The sequence below is a fragment of the Trichoplax adhaerens genome, genomic scaffold, assembly GCF_000150275.1.
Source record: "Trichoplax adhaerens TRIADscaffold_3 genomic scaffold, whole genome shotgun sequence".
Lineage (NCBI taxonomy): Eukaryota > Metazoa > Placozoa > Uniplacotomia > Trichoplacea > Trichoplacidae > Trichoplax > Trichoplax adhaerens.
The window spans coordinates 4218825-4237280 of NW_002060945.1; the positions used below are offsets into that span (position 1 = coordinate 4218825).

Consider the following 18456-nt stretch of genomic DNA (forward strand, 5'->3'; position numbering starts at 1 on the left):
TAGATTATTATATCATTATTTTGTTTTGGCACTACGTGGAAACAAAACAGTAAATCACCTCGCGGTCAGATGACCATTTTTTTACCTCAGTGCGTGAGACCACATGACTTGAGACCGGGGCACGTCCAGTGCTACTAGTCTACTACTATACTCCAGTAGTCCAGTATACTGTACTGTACTGTACAAATGGCTAGTAGTAAGTACAGTACTGGATGAGTTTAGCCAAATCCAGTATCAGACAGCGTTTGAACATGCGCAAAGCTCACCATGCCATCCAAGCCACTAGACCGGGGTCCGTCGAGTACTACTACCTAGACCTGACTACTACCACTACACTGTATGAATGGCTAGTACTAGCGGGTGAGTTTAGCCAAATCCAGTATCAGGCAGCGTCGCTACGTTTGAACATGCGCAAAGCTGACAATGCTATCCAAGCCACTTGACCCGGGTACGTACTGTACTACTACTACTATGCTGTACAAATAGCTAGTACTAGTACTGGATGAGTTTAGTGAAATTCATGGGCAGCTTCGCATCGCTTGAACATGCGCAAAGCTGACAATGTCATCCAAGCCACTTGACCGGAGTACGTACGGGTACTACAGTACTACTACTATACTGTACAAATAGCTGGTACTAATTACTGGATGAGTTTAGCCAAATCCAGTATCAGACAGCGTCGCATGGCTTGAACATGCGCAAAGCTGACAATGCCATCCAAGCCATCTTCGAAACAATACCGACCGCGCGGATGTGTAACTTGGTCAATGATACGCTGGACTAGTGACGTGCGATTGGAGTACGTACTCTCACTCAAGTCACTCGATGTGCAGTTGAAGAGCACAACGGTATCATCGACCTAGCTGGCAAAGGATTCTCCTTCCATTTTTCTCCTCCATCTTTCCATGTCTGGCTAAAAGAAAAATTCTCACTTTCCTCCACCCCAAAAGGAGCTATTCAACGACAACAGTATTAAAAAAGGATCGACATTGGTGAATAAAGTAACAACACAAAGCCAATATTATTGCCTACTACCATAAGCTCATTCAGCGTTGATTGAACATTTTGAAAGATTGCGCTACTCTTCATTGAAGTTTCATCATGTCGCGTCGACGATATCACGATTCCGATGATGAATATGGTAAGAATTGACAACAAGATATACAATTCCATCATTATGATAGGTGTCAGCATGGATTGCTGAATGGCCTACATGCAGTAATCTACGATATCGCTCTCTGTGTAGTGATGATTGAAAGTAGACAGTAGGACTTGTAGAAGGATAAAAATTCACACTAGTCTCGTTGTATTGCAATGTCTTTGGTAAGCCAATGATAAATTATGCCAAATAGTTTATACTGAATACGATAGCAACCATCCAATACAGTGATTGATTTCATGAGAAGGTTGCTTGAAGAAGAAAACCTAGTTATTGATCGAATTGAAAGAGCATTGGTCAGCTCAACAAAGCTTTAAATCAATAGTAGAATGACTTACGTATATAATGCATGGACATGCAATAGATCGAAAACAAATAGGATTTATGTACTGTAGTTAAGATATCATTAGCTTTCAATGAATCACAGGATAATAGCTAGCATGGGTAAAGATGCAATACATCCAAAGAAACGATTCATCTTATGTCATTTAGATATCCTTAACCTTGAATGAATCATAGCATAACAGTAAGCATGGAGAAAGATGCAACATGTCCAAAAGAAATGATTTATCTACTGTAATTTAGATATCATTAACCATGAAATCATAGCATAACAGTGAGCATGGAGAAAGATGCAATACATCCAAAAGAAATGATTCATCTACTGTAATTTAGATATCATTAACCTTGAATGAATCATAGCATAACAGTAAGCATGGAGAAAGATGCAACATGTCCAAAAGAAATGATTCATCTACTGTAATTTAGATATCATTAACCTTGAATGAATCATGGGATAATAGTGAGCATAGAGAAAGATGCAATACATCCAAAAGAAATGATTCATCTACTGTAATTTAGATATCATTAACCTTGAATCAATCATAGCATAACGGTAAGCATGGAGAAAGATGCAACATTTCCAAAAGAAATGATTCATGTAGTCGAGATACGTATCATTGACCTAGAACGAATCACAGAATAACAAATAAGAAACACGGATAGAGATGCAATAGGTCCAAAAGAAAGTGCTCATGTAATCAAGACATCGATGATTTTAGTAAGCATAGATAGAAATACAGCGTATCCGTGCACAGTAAGCCAAACATCATTAATCTGAAACTTTCCCTACAGTAAGATAAATGATACGCGTACAAGCATGGATAAAGATTCAACATGTCGAAAGAAAATCACTCGTATCATTAATTATTGTCATTGATCTTGTATGAATTTAAGGATAACTAATCGAATATCCACGGATAGAATTATATACAATTGAGTCAGAACAAGTCACACATCTACTGTAAGTATTATTACTGATCTTGGATGAAATACGGGAGAACGAATAGGAAACATAAATAGTATGATACTACAGTCCTAAGAAATCACAGATAGAGTTTAGGTATCATTGGTCTGCAATCAATCACACAATAGCAAACATGCATATTGCATGGCTAGATGTACGACATATCCAGAGAAATCACGCTTACACGTAGTCTGCTATTTAATCATCATTGATCTACAATGAATCACAGGGTACTAAATATTAAAAAAGGAATCATGCATATCGCTTAATTATTATTATTCTTGAATGAGCTACAAGATAATCAAGATGAAGCATACAGAAGCAGCATCCCCACTTATCTGTTTCTATTTGATCGTAATCATCTTTCTAACCGATTGTGATTGTCAAATAAAAGTAGTAGTCATTATAATATTTCATTAGATTAATTGTGCCTCTTGGCAATGGTGTTGTTTTTCGAAATACTCAACCGGATCATTAAATATCAATTAGATCATAGGCAAGCTAAACGATTTCGCAGAAGCAACAATGAACCCAAGCAAATTGAAGACAGATTAGAGTCTTTGATATTTCGCGTTGGAGAAAAAGTAAGTCTATAAAAATCAATCTTTACATCATAGTTGCTCTCTTGTTATAATGTCTGTAATATCAACAATTTTAATCCGTAATTGTACACTAAAGCATGAAGATGGAATATCGAGCTGCATTGCAAAACCATAATTTATTCAAACCATTTTGCCTCCTTAATCACTAAAGTACACTTTCATCAAATTTATGATAGACTATCTGTATATACTGGATGTTATTATGAACAGGGTATTATAATTATTATTATTATTACAGACCGCAAAACAATAGTAAATATGTTTATGCGTCCTATACTGTACTCGTTGTATATATTAGTATGCTATGATAATATATAAAGCAATCATCCGTATCATGGTGGGTATATTTAAGAATAGACAATTGAAACCATCAACTTGAAATTTATATTTCGCCGCGTTTTAATTAGCTAAACAGTACACTTATAGTAATGCATAGTTTATTAACATGGATTAAAGCCACCAAAAAACATTTGTACGCTTTTTGATCACGGTTTGCAATATCATTATCTCCATCAGTTTATTTTAGGTAATTGAAGCCACTACAAAATATATCGTAAATACTTTGCATCTTGTAACACAATCCTGCAGAAATGAAATATAACATTATACAAAATTGATACGGTTCATAACGTTACATCGTTCTTACTTGCAAATTGCACTAATATCAATTCAATTTTACAGAGTAGTTCGTCATTAGAAACGAATTTAGAAAAACTTGCTGGCGTACTACAAGCAGATATACCTAATTATAAGCAAAAAATTCTCGATACTTTGTACAACAGGTAAGAAATTGCATTCAATACGAGCTTACATCTTGGTCATATAAAACTAAGCCTAATGTTTCATAAATAATTCTACATTATCGTGATATTTTTGATGCTTGCTTTATATGTTCATATTATTCTTCTACTACTGAGTACGACGTAGAAAATTAAAATACCACTTATTATTAAATTAGTCTTCATGTTTACTACACTGCAGCTATATTAATGTAACAAAAATTAAAATATCGTATTCTTATATGTTTCTTCCTTATTGGTTGTAGATATGATTAAATAGTTCGGCTTGTTAATCTATCAATTAGAACGTTGAAACTAATACTCATTACCGAAATCCTTTTGTTCTCTTTTTCTTCATATTGACAGTGTAACGTTGCTACCTTTCAAAGTATCCATTTATTCCACTCTTATTGGCCTCTTAAATGCTAAGAATTATAAATCTGGTGAAGAGGTAAATGAATAAATAGTATTATGTACCCGACACATTATATTCATAATGTAAAAGATATACCACGTATGGCTAACATACTATACTACATAAGTAACTTCTACATAAAAAACAAAATGCGTAGAACTTTAACAACAAAGTTAAATAATTATGATTGATCCCGCTAGTTTGTTAACATGGCTGTTGCAAATCTTGAGCAAGATCTAATGAAAGGCCAATTTGAACCAGCTCTAATAAAGGTAACCGCCGTCATCTTATATGCTATTGTTTTACAATTATATTATTTTTGCATAGTGAATCTAATCTCTAAAGCGCTAAATCTACTTCTGCACGATATAAAAATATTACGGTGTATAGTTAGAGATTGTTTGAGATGCTCATTAGCTTAAAATTAAATAAACTTTATCTCTTTATGTTTAAAAGGTACGCCTTTTAGCAGATATGGTCAATGCTCATGTCATATCATCAACTCCTATCATGATCATGTTTAGCAGTTTTGTTGGTGTTACTAAGGAACCTGACATTCCGCAGGTATCCCATAGCTGAATAAAAAGTTTCCTTTTTTTATCAGTTACTTATATAGTTAAGAACTACAAATTAGAGCAACTGTAAGTACTTTAACGTTACACCTTGTACACTAAATTCATTTCCTTATAGGCCCGATCTGACTGGTTCGTGTATGCAGTGCTTTCTGCTTTACCATGGGTAAGTTACAGTCTGACATTGAATTAATCTTACAACTTAAAACATGCTGGATCAATGATACAAAATCATTACAATACCAGGTTGGCAGACAACTATTTAAAGAGAAAGGAGAAGATTTGGCGAATTTAATGTCGAGTATAGACAGTTATATCAAGTAAGGGGCGGTTCCACTTCACTACAATTGGATTGATGCTGAATTATCCCTCTAGACTGTACCATAGTGTGTAAATTATCTTAATGTATTAATCTAGACGTAGGAAAAAACCATACCTGTCATCATTGTATACCTGGAAGGAAAAAATCTATCCACCCCAAGAAGATGTTAGTTAAATTCTTATCCTGTCCTCATCTGTAAATTATTTGTCCTGCTAATCCTATAAGATCAATTTCATTCTTAAATTTAGTATCTAGACTGCTTATGGCAACAAATAAAGGATTTAAAATCAAATGGGTGGAAGGTAATTCTTATCTACCTTGCATCTAATAAGACTCTTCCCTGTTATCAACAATATATTCTCTTTCAGGAACGTTACCTACATCGACCTTACCGTGCTTTCGATGATATATTGGTCAATGCCTTTGATGTAAGACTTAGACAATTCTGACTGTACAATCTAAGCAAAATCCTACTACTTTCATAAAAAATAAAATTTACAATAGCTATCGATATCTTTGGTTAATAAATTAATGTTATACATTATCTATCTATTTTAGCATACATTTCCAATAGTAACAATACCGCACCATGACGATGATGTGATCTACCCGTTGCCAAAAGTTACTTTTAGGCTTATTAAACAAGAAGCAGAGGTAATAAAGAAACTAGATAGATAAAAGTTTATTTATTCAACACTACTCATGTAATACCAATTCTTTAAAGAGTGAAACTGTTCATTGCGTCGAGAGATACATAATGGAAGAATCTATCCGTACTATAATGAAATCCATGTATAAAAATCGTAAAGAATGGTTAGATGTAACAAATATTTCAATAATCTCTATTAATTAATTACTTATACCAAGAGAGATATCATATTTTGCATAGATTCATATCGTAAATTGTAATCAATGTCTTTAATACTGTAACATTTATTCTGTTGTAGTGCTTCTCGCCTTTTGTCTCTTCCTAGCAGATCCAGACTGTCATTATATGATACTATTATCGAGGTAACAGAGCATACGCATATATGATTACAAATCGTAAAATATTCAATCGCACCTATAAAAACTCTCAATGTTGTTAATTGCAGACCATTTTTAGTGATCTATTCACTCTTCCGAAATCAGTATTTCCAGAGCTTTTCACTAGTTCTTTATTAATAGAATTATGCAAGTCAGAGCCAACCGTTGTCCCCAAAGTGGTATGCTACCTGATTTTTAAGCTATATCTTCCAATTACATTTATGATGTTAATTTTGTCAAAATTATTAATAGAAATTTACAGCATATAATTACGAATAATAATAATAATATTTGTTTACCATTTAGCTTGCTGAAGCAACAGGGATCCTATATGATCGTGTTGACATCATGAATGTTACCTGTGTGCATCGGTACATCTTTAAATACACTTTTTTAGATAATGAAACAATCTACGCTTTTAATTTCACCTTTATTACTGCAATCCGTAAATGTTGATTTAGTAGTTATTTTTGATTAATATTAGTAAGATTGACTCCATGAATTATTGATATGACAGATTTGCTAGCTGGTTTTCATATCATCTTAGTAACTTTCAATATAAATGGAGTTGGAACGATTGGTAAGTTAACAATAGTTCGATAATATTTTATCCTTATCTTAAAATTTGAAAGATACTGATGCTTTAAAACCCTTACAAACGCGATATTAGGGAGGACTGCTTAAACCAAGAATCATCCCCGAAACGGAGATTCGTTAGTGAAGTTTTAGAAAAATGTGTACGGTAAGTAGATCGATATTAAATTTCCATCTTTAGTACTTAGCAGTTGTAACTCGAAAACAATTTCATTTTAACGTTTGTTGCATTGCGATCTTTAGGCTAGCATATTTCGACCGTATCGTTGAAATTATCACTGAGCCTCTTGTTCAATTATTACCCCCTGAACCCTCGCCGAAGTGCAAATTTGAAAGATCAGATGCTGGTGATTACAAAAAGCTAATAATTTTTCAAATATATACTTATGGAGAAAATATTACGTTATTATAAGACATATTGTCTCCTATATATACGCGTTCGTAGAATCAACGGATCCTGCTGTAAATCTAGCTCAGCAATTATTTACAGCATTCAAGGCCAAGAAATCGCCAGAGGAAGTTATTGAAGTTTTAGAGAGCGCAAAAACAAGTTTATTTGCTGATAATGAAGGTATTTATATTTATTGTAGGTATAAAACTTTATTATTATCGCTTACTATACAAAGAATCTAATCTTGCCTATGATAGTCTGAATTGAGCCAAGGCAAACAGCTGAAATATTACAGAGTACTGTAAAATTGTTCGAATTTTAGCAGTTAAAAATCTTTAATCATTTGTAGATGAATATGCGAAGACTGCTGCAGAGGTGTTAGTACAATGCGTACTATCCATTGGACAAAAGTCTATTAGCCATGCTACAAGCGGAATTACAAAGTATGCTTAATGTATAGAAACGTATTGAATATACACCACAAAATGAATAGATAAAGTGATTATTAATGACAGCACTAAATTCTCTATCTACCTATTAATATTAAAGGAAATTAATTTCTTATAAATCATAGATTTAAGACAGTATTTAAAGCTATCATCAAGGGTGGTGACGAGCAAATAATATGTTTAAATTCTATGTTTAGCGTTTGGGAACGTAATATACAGGTACTTCATATATCAATACTACGAATTGTATGATAACAAAATTATGTTAAGGCTAAATAATATTCAGTTAAACCTTAAATTTTAATTGAACACTTTTGTTTTTATCTATTTATGATAAGATTTTAGAGTTACTTTTAGACAAAATGCTACGACTTGAAATTATTGAACCATCTTCAGTCATTAATTGGCTTCTTTCACGGGATATGTTAGGCAGTTTTCAAAGGTTATATTGCACAATATACTTAACCACTTCATAGCTTGTATTTGCCTAGATTTTCTGTTGTCTAAAGTTATTCTATCTATATATTTAAAATGATTTATTCTTTAGATTCTTTGTATGGAATATCGTACATCATTGCTTACGAAAATGTAGTAAACGATTGCGTATTGTAAGTGCATCCCAATCTTTCTAAATCCAAGTTTGCATATCTGCTTTCACGCTTTAATAATAATTGTATACGTGTACGCGTATATTAATTAATAAATGATGTTTCATGATTCAAAGGCCAAAAGAGAACTGCAGGATGTAAAAGAAAAATTTAGTGCTTGTTCGGTTTGTCCTGCAAAAATACTTTCATTTAATCAATCTGGTGTTTTATTGCTAATACGATATATATTCATACTAATATTACAGAATTCAGAGGATACCACTGATGAAGAAAGATCAAAACTATCTAATGCTGTGGATAATCTATCAGATGAAGTGTATAACGCTTATCAAAAGCAAAAAGAAGTATTTTTAATCTTATTCCAGGTAATACAGTGCCTTGCATAATTTGTAAGACAATGATATACAGCAAATCATCATTGGAGTAAGCTTCATTAAGATTTTTACTATCTCTTTGTCTGTTTTTAGCGATTTATTATCATACTAAATGATCATCTGTATCGTCGAGAGCAAGATCAAAGTAGTCCATGGTTAAGCTTCGCCCTGGAAAAGCTGAAGGAAGTGATGCATATGGTAAATGTACTAATAGAATTATGGTTATTGTTGCGTACGGTATATACAGTACTCGTAAATGCTCTTTTTTTAATCAATTTTCTTCTTATATTATAGTATTATGAAGAAGTATTTTCATACAAGGAAACACTAGAACAGTTACTTTTCACTTCCGAGACGGATTCACGTATACTTCGAGTTTTTACTGACTTTTGTTCACTTCGTGATTGAATAATATAGCAGCTATCTACTTGTTTAAATATCAACATCCTTTGGCTAATCTTTATAATACTCTAATTATGTTATGTAAAGTTTCGACACTGTCCTTTTCTTTCTTAGAATATATGCCATGCCGTTTTATGTAGGTCTGTAAAGTGTTTTAAATTCTACCCTTTCAAATAATAGCAGGCCTACTTTGGCATATTATACCTTTATCAATAAATGAAAATATACATATATTGTATATGGAAAATTGTCTATTTTCTATTACTTACAATTAGTAAAATATATTCTAGATGGAATGGACAAATATTCAATCTACAGTATCTAGATTGGATATCATTCCTAACACATTCAGTGTTCAGGAATGCCTTAGTATCCCAGCAGCTTTTCTATTTCGAAATTAACTCTATGATCACCCAGCCAGGAAATATTCCAAAAAAATTCTTTGGTGATTGAAAATGATAGTTTCTATTTATATAATTATTACAGAAGAATGTATGTAGTAGTCCTTGACAAGGAATAGGTTATTCTTTGCTGCTGCAGCAATATATTGCTTATAAACTGCATAAATCATAATGCAGCATCTTTAGAGATAAAGGTCAATCAATCCTGATGGAGTTGTTACTAGGTCAGAAGGTAGATACAACAAAAAGTCAAACAATATCGTATCATATTTCAATGACAACGTCGCATCATTGTTGTATGAGAAAATAATTTTCGAAAGCTGAAGTGCGTATTTACTCAACACTATAATAATATATCAACGACTCTACAACAAAAGTCTACTTATTACTATTATTAGTTAAATCTGATTATAATTGCATGTAAGTTTCTCTATCACTGTAAATATATAAAACGGTCAGAAGTTTAGAGCTCACCCATCAAGTCATCCGCTGCTAGACCAGCTAAAGTTAAAAATATCTTACTAATAAACAAGGAAGTAAATTGTATCAAATCCATTACACGTATAATTCGTTTTATTTACAGTCAATACGATGGAAGTAACTATGTAACGACTAAATTTTTGTCAAAGTATTGAATTAAAAATTTTACAAAACTTACAGATTTCTAGTTTAACTAGATCAACAATTTTTTTATTAAAAATAACGTTTTTCTTACATTCCTAGTTTACCAGGTAGAATTAAATTTCAGGTCGGAATGAAATCAGCTCAATTAAGAGCTTCTAATGTTACATTTGTCATCTTCGTGTAAGCTAACAAATCTATAACCAATCAAATATCCAACAAGTGCAGATAGCGAAGTAATAATAAACGAAGAGACTTCAAATAAGAGTCGCGGAGCAAATATTTTCCATGCCATCAAATGGCGACGCAATACTGCAGCAGCGATTGCGGCTGAAAATACTTTTATACCACAAAATAAAATGAAATAAACAACAATCTCAAAGAATGAACTATAACAAATAATTTCTCTATTCACGCCTTTACGGTACTTTTTCCATAACTCAGGATATCGAATCATAGGCACTAATAGAGTTACACAAAGGCCAAATATAATCTGAGCTGCGTATGTATTTAAAAGGACCAATAAACCAAGCAAAGCATAGCTATTAGAATCACCATGAAGACCAGTAAATGCAGCAGCCCATCTTATTGTAATAATTGCATTTTGGTGACCAGTAATAAAATAGGATTGTGAACATAGGATTTCCCAGGTAAGTATTTGTGTCCAACATGACATCACAGAACCTAAAGATATAAATCATATTGAATGCAATTACATATTTGTTACTGTCGACAGAGGCATTTTTACCCGAATCATGATCACACCTATAAAAATTTATCAATTTTATATCATAACGTGTACAGTATAGTACTATACATCCTAAATGTACTATAAATTAGCTAGTTGATTACTGGAGTATACCTGAATTGTCTTGCATTGATAATAAACGGCAAAAATTACTTAGAGCTAGAAAGCAAGTAATACCAAATAGGCAAAGTAGTAACGATGGTGCTAACCCACAGCCTAGCAGCATCATTAACGGTAAAGATAGTGTTAAAAGGAGTAACTTCATTGTTATTTCTAGTTTATCTAGTTGTAACCCTTTACTAAGGTTAACCTTTGCAATCGTTTTCATCATAGATTTAGATAATAAAGTTATTACTGTAATAATTACAACAGCGTAGACTATTCGAGGTAAGATTACATGCTGCCACGGTAGTAATGACTTTAAAATAGATTCTGGTAAAGATAAGATCAACCAGTAACCAATAATACATATTGAACAAATTGGAGTACTCCATTTCAACAATTTGCCAAAGGTAGTAAATTTCAAATTATCTTGATGTATCGTTAATATAAGCAATACAGATACTATTAATACGGATGCAAATGAAAGGCATTTATAGGACCAATGGATTCCTGTAGGAGAGTTCAGTAAATTTGATGGAGCACACCAGTATTGCTCTTCTCGACATGAATAAAATGAGGAAGCAATGCGATTACCGCACATCCAAGCCAAACCTAATAACAACATATTTTTCAATCCATTGGCATTCTTCTCTCCTTTCTTAACATTCTTTGCAGTATTTTTAAAAAGTTTAAATATGTACACTATAGCACATGTTTGGACAAAGAAGCGTGTAATATTATCTTCCATGACTACAAAACTATTTGAAAAATAAGATAATGAATGAAAGATAAAACAACATCCAATCAGCATTGATTCACATTCGGTGGAGTATAGCAAATTTACCCAAATTATAAAATAATCATCAAGTCTGCCTGTATTAGTATAAAAGCAAGATACAGCTGATGCCAATGCACTTATAAAGACAACAATAGACAAAACGTATGATATATCAAGCCAATGTAAAAAATAAGTAGCTAGAACTAACGTCACTAATGTCAAGAACCAAACTCTATAAGCTAGTTTGATATTCCAATTAATGGTACTATCTACTTCCAACTGGACTAAAACAGATTCTTTCAAATTTCGTTGGCGTTGTAATATCATTAATGTACTAATAATGGCTATCATTAGTATTAAAAGACCGAAGCAAATTGTAATCATATCAAATTTAGCCCAAACACTTGCACAAATTTCTCGTACATTCCTCAGATAGCTTTGATAGGCTCGATGGATGTTACTTAATTGTTCACTGTTTAACGATAAATCATGTGAATTTAAATTTTTCCAATAATTTGCTTCTAAAGCTGTGTATTCTTCTTCTAATTGTAGCGATATTGGACCAAGAAAATCATTAGCCAATTTTGAGTAAGTTTTTAAATAAGTGTTAACCTGCCAAGCATTTATTCGCAGCATTTCAATCCTGTGGTACATGTTTATCAAAGAATCGTTTGTAATTGTAAAGAGTTCATCTGCTACTAAGCCGAGATTGGCAAATGGAATAGGTAGTCCAAGCAATAGAGATATAGTTGGTACTAAATCAGCTTGTGAAATTGTTTTCCACCCCTGTATTATTGCACAGTTAAAATGTCAATAGTACCTGTCAGAATTACATTGATGACGATAAATAGTACCGTATTGATGTTCAATTTTTTATGAAGTATTGTCGTTAAGTCATGATCCTTATGAATTAATCTATCCAGTGATACAATTTTTTTATTTATTCTAGATATTATTCATACCTTGTCTGGCCTACCATTATTTATAGGACGTCCAGAATAAACGAATAGTGCCGCTGTAATTTCAGCATCACTATCACCTCCATGGTCTCCAGTTCGAGTCATACCATGATCTCCCATAATCAATAGTATAGTATCATTATCGATATTAGCGATGATTTTTCTAATAGGATTAATTGAGTACATCGCTAGATTAATTTGCGTTACTTGACTGAAATGATTAGCGATTAGATATGATTTATTATCAAATATATTACGAGTGATACAATTACAGTATGAGCTACATCCTATTTTAAAAGTACATTGAGTAGCCTCTAATACAATTGCTATTTTCAGCCAACGTAATTCCTTACCTTAAGATAGTATCCATTTGTATTAATTTATTGGACATTTCTGGATGATTGGGACCATAAGTATGACCACAATGATCAACACCGAGAAAATGAGCTATCAGTACACTCCAATCATGACGATGCATTTCTGGCATTAAATGTTTGACAACACCATTATCGACACTATGTAGATCTTTAACGTTAAATGATGGGAAAGGATGTGAGCGATGAAAAACATTAGGGTACAAGCCTTCCCATGTATCATCGCCCATAAATACGATTGTTTTATTCAATTGACGTAACTGATGGATAAAATTATCTTCGCTAATTTGACTACTTTGGAAATTACTTCCAGCGTCAACAAATGTTGGCAGACTGCCTGTTGTAAGGCCTTTAATTCGTTGCATAGTGGTGGTTGGTGGATCAGCCATAAATTGATATAGTCTTGATTGATTCGGTCGTGTTGTCATTAATTCATGTATTATCTTCAATTTATTTCTATAATAAGATTGTCCCATCCAATTTTCATCGTACTTGACAAAATCGAATCGTAGAGCATCAATAATGATCAAAATTGCTCGATGATATTGTGCAGGTATAGTACAAGTGTCTTTCTCCTTATTGCTCTGATAGAGTGATTGGATAGCAGTATTGAATCGCCAAGGTTGACTACAATGACTTTTGTTGGCAATTTCCATACGTCGGAGAAGGAAACCTTTGGTGAAGATGTGTATACCAGCGACGTATAAAAGCCATAGCCACACAACAGTCAAGACAAGATTCCATCGATAATGCATTCTACTGCAATATTATAGAATCAAGTTTGTAACTCAATGTTATTCTTCAATCTTTGCAATTTATCAGCAAAACGATGCAAACTAAACTGGAGCTCTATTGCAGTGTCATGCGTCTACTCATTCAGCAGTCAATCATCAGTATATCATGTTATATTTTTTGGAATCAATTCTTTTCACGACTAGCAGCTATCTCTGGTAGCTTTACATTACATTACTGTCATCATGAAATTTTATTTTATATTTATTCCTATCTTATTCTATTCTATTAATAATCCTATCTATCCTATCTCTCGTAGCGTTACAGTACATTACTGTCATCATGAAATTTTATACCTATCTTATTCTATTAATAATAAATAAATAATATTTAGTGTCCAGTTTTCCCACTAAATTAACTGCATCAAAAGTAGCTCGAAAACCCATCTGAAAATGGTGCTCCAGTACTACAGTGTACAGTACAGTACTGTACAGTACCATGACTGTAAGAAGGGACGGGACTGTACACTGTACACCATGACTGTACCTCGCCCCCGCCTACTCTAGGAATGCTGAAAATCGAACTTCTATCAAAGGCCTGTGTACCAAACACATGGATGGGTTTGAGGCTAAAGTATATTACCGGACTGTCTTTCACTAATGTACACTAGGATACAGGGACATCTTTTTTTTTTTTTAGACGCATGCGCAACTCGGAATGGGCAATTGTGCATGCTGCCTTACCCGGTGTAGACTGCTTTACTTTTCGACATTTTACGTCAGCATCAATTCTGCTTCCTACAGTAGTAGAAAAACTTTTAATATACTAAATTAATTTACTACAACGACTTTGTATATACTGCCATGCGATTAGTAAAGTGTTATTTCTGTTCGTCAACTATTTATCCTGGTCACGGAATCCAGTTTGTAAGAAACGATAATAAGGTAAGCTGAGCGACAGTGCCGCGTTAGCAAAGTTACAGCAAGTAATTGCAGTAGTGCTATAAGGATTAATAATCAATTTAAACATGAATTGGACGAATGGATGAAATGATCATCAAAGACGCTATATAGTACTGTATTAACAATATTACTGGCACAAACGTTACACAGTATGCGTCTCTACAGTACTGTAAACTAGCGAATTCAATAGAACTCTAAAAATGATACCGAATGGAATTGGCTGATGAAGCTCCCAACATGTCGTAGTAATGCTATCCCGGATATCATTTCTGGTCCTCTTAGGTATTCAAATTTTGCCGAGCCAAATGCCATAAAGCATTTAAGAAACATCGTAACCCGCGTAAAGTCCGTTGGACGAAAGCATTTAGGAAATCGGCAGGCAAAGAGTTGGCTATCGTAAGTCTACTTCATACATATTCAATCAATAGCATGTTTTTTGCGTGCACGCATCCATCATGTTGTAGCCTCAAGCATTTGCTTGATTTTATGTTTAGGATTCAACTTTTGAATTTGAAAGAAATAGAAATATTCCAGTCAAGTATAACCGAGAACTATGGAATAAATCACGTATGATTTAATAGAATAATGTGCTTGACAAACTTTAACACGATACTGTACTGATCATTTTACCATTACTCTCATACCCGTTAGTCGAAGCTATTAAACGAGTTCAAGAAATCAAAATGAAAAGACAGCATCAATACGTTAAGAATAGGTAAGTCGATAATACTCTTGCCCCGCCAAACATGAAGCACTCTGTCGTAGTTATCGAAATAAATTGCTGCACATGGCCCGGTTTCATGTAAAGCAATGCATACAAGATAGACGAGGTCTACTATAAATCCAAGTGACGCAGTTTCTCAGAAATTGAATTATATTTGACTATTTGTCGTAGACTGAAAGCAAACACAGCAGCACTGAAAGAGGCAGATTACGAAGAAGTAAAGCAAAATATTCACATTCTCGAGGAACCCAAAGGTTAGTAGTAAAAGGCCTTATAGCTCAAAGTAGTGCACTCTTACGCCATTCTACTTGAAAACTGTGCTCAGCTAAAAGTGCAGTATATAGTAATAGAAACAGCCTTGTTTGATTGATTCAAGTGATTGATGATAATGACTAATTTATACATTATACTATGCATTAAACTATGCTCTGCTAAAAGTGCTTAAATAGTAATAGAAACAGCCTTGTTTGATTGATTCAAGCGATTGATAATAATGACTAACTTATACATTATACTATGCTTACAGTTAAGAAAGAAGCAAAGATCAAAAGAGCTACGCAAGTTATTCAAGAAATCGATATGGATACAGATTAAATTTGAATTAAAGGAGGAGAACAATTCTATATCATTGCAAATTGTATTATTATACACCTGTGTAGCATCTAGCTGGCCTCTTATTGTACCTATATCATTCCATCGACAGTATCTGCACAATTCTGTTGTTACTGTCTGTAACATATAAATAAATAAAATTAACTTTCTACAGATATGATATCGTAATTGCATTCTTAACAAGACTATTTTTAAACTTGTATCACAATCTATGGTGCTATCTTTACAACTAATTTTGTTCTAGAGCTTTAACTTAGTCTAACATAAATACCAATAAAGGTTAAATGAATGATTTTGCAATCATACGAGTACCTTTGCAAATTCCTACCTAGAATAACATGGACTACGTACTACCGTAGAGACATACTGTACCTTTTTTTTTAAGGTGGTAGTCTAAGGCTGTAATCACTGCATTGCTATACTGTACTCAATCTGATTTAGATCTGATGGTTTCTGTACTAGTACTGTATTACTGAAACCTATAACTAGTTCAGTAGACCAAATTCATGTAAATAACATTTCGCCCATAGGACAATTTTGCTGTTGCTAGAAAATCAATCACAGTACTGTATTTAGCAGAGTCCTGCATTAGGGCTGTAATAAACTATGCAAGTAATGCACCACGAGTAATCGAACTCTTCTCTGTACAGTACAACATGTCCATTGTACTGTACTGTGTACAGTATATCCTGTACCACGGCAGTACTGTACAGTACTATAGGATTACCATGAAATACTGTAGTGATTTACAAGTCATACAGTAATGTACAATTCTTTCGCTATTCAATTTTACTCAAGGTCTTTAAAGGTCTTTCATAATAATCAAAAAAAACTGCCGGAAATGCAAGGTACACTCGTACAGTACTGAACTATAAATACAGTAAGAATTTTCTCTTCAAAGCTCTTATTAGGCCCTGAACCCAAATATAGTCCTGTACACTACTTCCAAAATGATATCCGAAGTCCAGGACATCCAGTACCGTCCGGTAGTCTGTGGCCTTGAGGAGAAAAAGAGAAAAAAAAAAGGAAGCGTCCCTGGCTGGGTTTGAACCAGCAACCTTTCGGTTAACAGCCGAACGCGCTAACCGATTGCGCCACAGAGACCACCTTGAAAGCACCTCAAATAATTATGTATAAATTTAGAAACATTACCCTATTTGATTAAGGACGAGTCTGTTTGAGTATGCCAATAAAACAAAGAAAGAGCACGCGAATTGTGCCCATTAAAAATGTATGACAGTACTGAATAATTCTGCAATTTCCAACAAAATGCCTGATCACCATGATCGCACACATTATCTACTTCGAAATTTATTATTTTATGCAACCATAATAATTAATCAGACGCCATATAAAAGTTAATCTTTGAAGTAAACTTGACTGAATCTTTAGCGGTTGTGTTGTGTACTACTGTGTGTACACTGTACAGTAGTTTACTGATTCAACATTCACTTCTACTAGAAGCTATAGGTAAATATACTTTCCAACACTTGAAGTGTTTTCTTAAAGTAAGTCCTTATTTGAACCAAAGATTAGTAATAAAAGAGAGAGAGGGACTGTCAACGAGTATTTATTACTGACTATTTTCACTTGTCATTGAACTACATCGGAAGATTGGACCGTCGACCGTACAATAAAGACCCTAAAACTAAAACCGCATCATATTACTGTAGTGGACGTATTATCGTTGTTTTCCATATACCCATTTCAAGACGTAATCGGCACAGTGTACACTTGCAGATGGATAGTATAATTTTACAATTCAAATGACCAAGAAAATAGTCAGTTTCTATAGTTTAGCAATAGGACAGAATGAATTCATAGCCATAGCATGGACTACTCAATACTTATTTAGTAGTCCATGTCTCTAGTCAACACTACCGTGCCAAGAGGCAAGCGCCTTATTAAAGCAGGATGTTGCTAGGGCTGCAACGACATGCGCAATTGCACAGTGCAACCGGGTTGCTATGATACTAACACTGCTGTATCGATGTTGGGCACATCGGCAATGAACGATCAGGTAGTTTACTACTGTAAGAGTATAGTGTTTAATGAAGAGCTTTAGCACAGTCTATTAGTACCGAATTTTCTAGCCATTTCTGTTATTAATACAATCTGAAATTACTCCGTTCATAATGATAATACCCTTAGCTACTCAATGACATACCATAACAGTTATTAATGATGATATTAATCAAGAAAGTGTGCAATTTTTCTCCTTGATCGTAGTACTACTAGCAATCTGGTAGTTGAATTCATTTATAACCCAAATTTGTAGGAGTTGTAGGTAGTAGGATAGATATACGTCTATCATCTCAATTGTGAAATAACTACCGCATCTTATCCTAGTTCATAACAAACCCTAACTTCAAATATCGAGATAGCGAACTATCCTATAGGCCAAATAAATTACAGTTTCAACTGGCTCAGGACTTAACTCTACT

At 33.6% G+C, this 18456-nt stretch overlaps 3 protein-coding genes across 3 annotated transcripts; 2 read left to right on the top strand and 1 right to left on the bottom strand.

Annotated features, from left to right (window-relative positions):
- Window positions 1-1101: 1101 nt before the first annotated feature.
- On the top strand, window positions 1102-9005 carry TRIADDRAFT_54475 (uncharacterized protein; the record flags this gene model as incomplete). The annotated part of the gene is made up of 28 exons (XM_002110416.1): window positions 1102-1141; window positions 2955-3049; window positions 3749-3849; window positions 4213-4297; window positions 4462-4533; window positions 4718-4825; window positions 4952-4999; window positions 5080-5153; window positions 5251-5320; window positions 5404-5457; window positions 5524-5583; window positions 5714-5809; window positions 5880-5968; window positions 6103-6166; window positions 6250-6360; window positions 6488-6552; window positions 6699-6761; window positions 6852-6923; window positions 7019-7122; window positions 7221-7346; window positions 7516-7609; window positions 7741-7834; window positions 7954-8057; window positions 8163-8223; window positions 8340-8387; window positions 8469-8588; window positions 8691-8795; window positions 8892-9005. 28 exons carry the CDS (start codon window positions 1102-1104, stop codon window positions 9003-9005), a joined length of 2337 nt encoding a protein of 778 aa, XP_002110452.1.
- A 1164-nt stretch (window positions 9006-10169) lies between these two features.
- On the bottom strand, window positions 10170-13737 carry TRIADDRAFT_22857 (uncharacterized protein; the record flags this gene model as incomplete). The annotated part of the gene is made up of 4 exons (XM_002110954.1): window positions 10170-10705; window positions 11985-12435; window positions 12612-12771; window positions 12962-13737. 4 exons carry the CDS (start codon window positions 13735-13737, stop codon window positions 10170-10172), a joined length of 1923 nt encoding a protein of 640 aa, XP_002110990.1.
- An 840-nt stretch (window positions 13738-14577) lies between these two features.
- TRIADDRAFT_54477 (uncharacterized protein) lies at window positions 14578-15994 on the top strand (the record flags this gene model as incomplete). Its single annotated transcript, XM_002110417.1, has 6 exons — window positions 14578-14658; window positions 14959-15072; window positions 15171-15243; window positions 15328-15391; window positions 15572-15654; window positions 15927-15994. The coding sequence occupies 6 exons, from the start codon at window positions 14578-14580 to the stop codon at window positions 15992-15994; spliced, it is 483 nt and encodes a 160-aa protein (XP_002110453.1).
- Between the last annotated feature and the right edge of the window lie 2462 nt (window positions 15995-18456).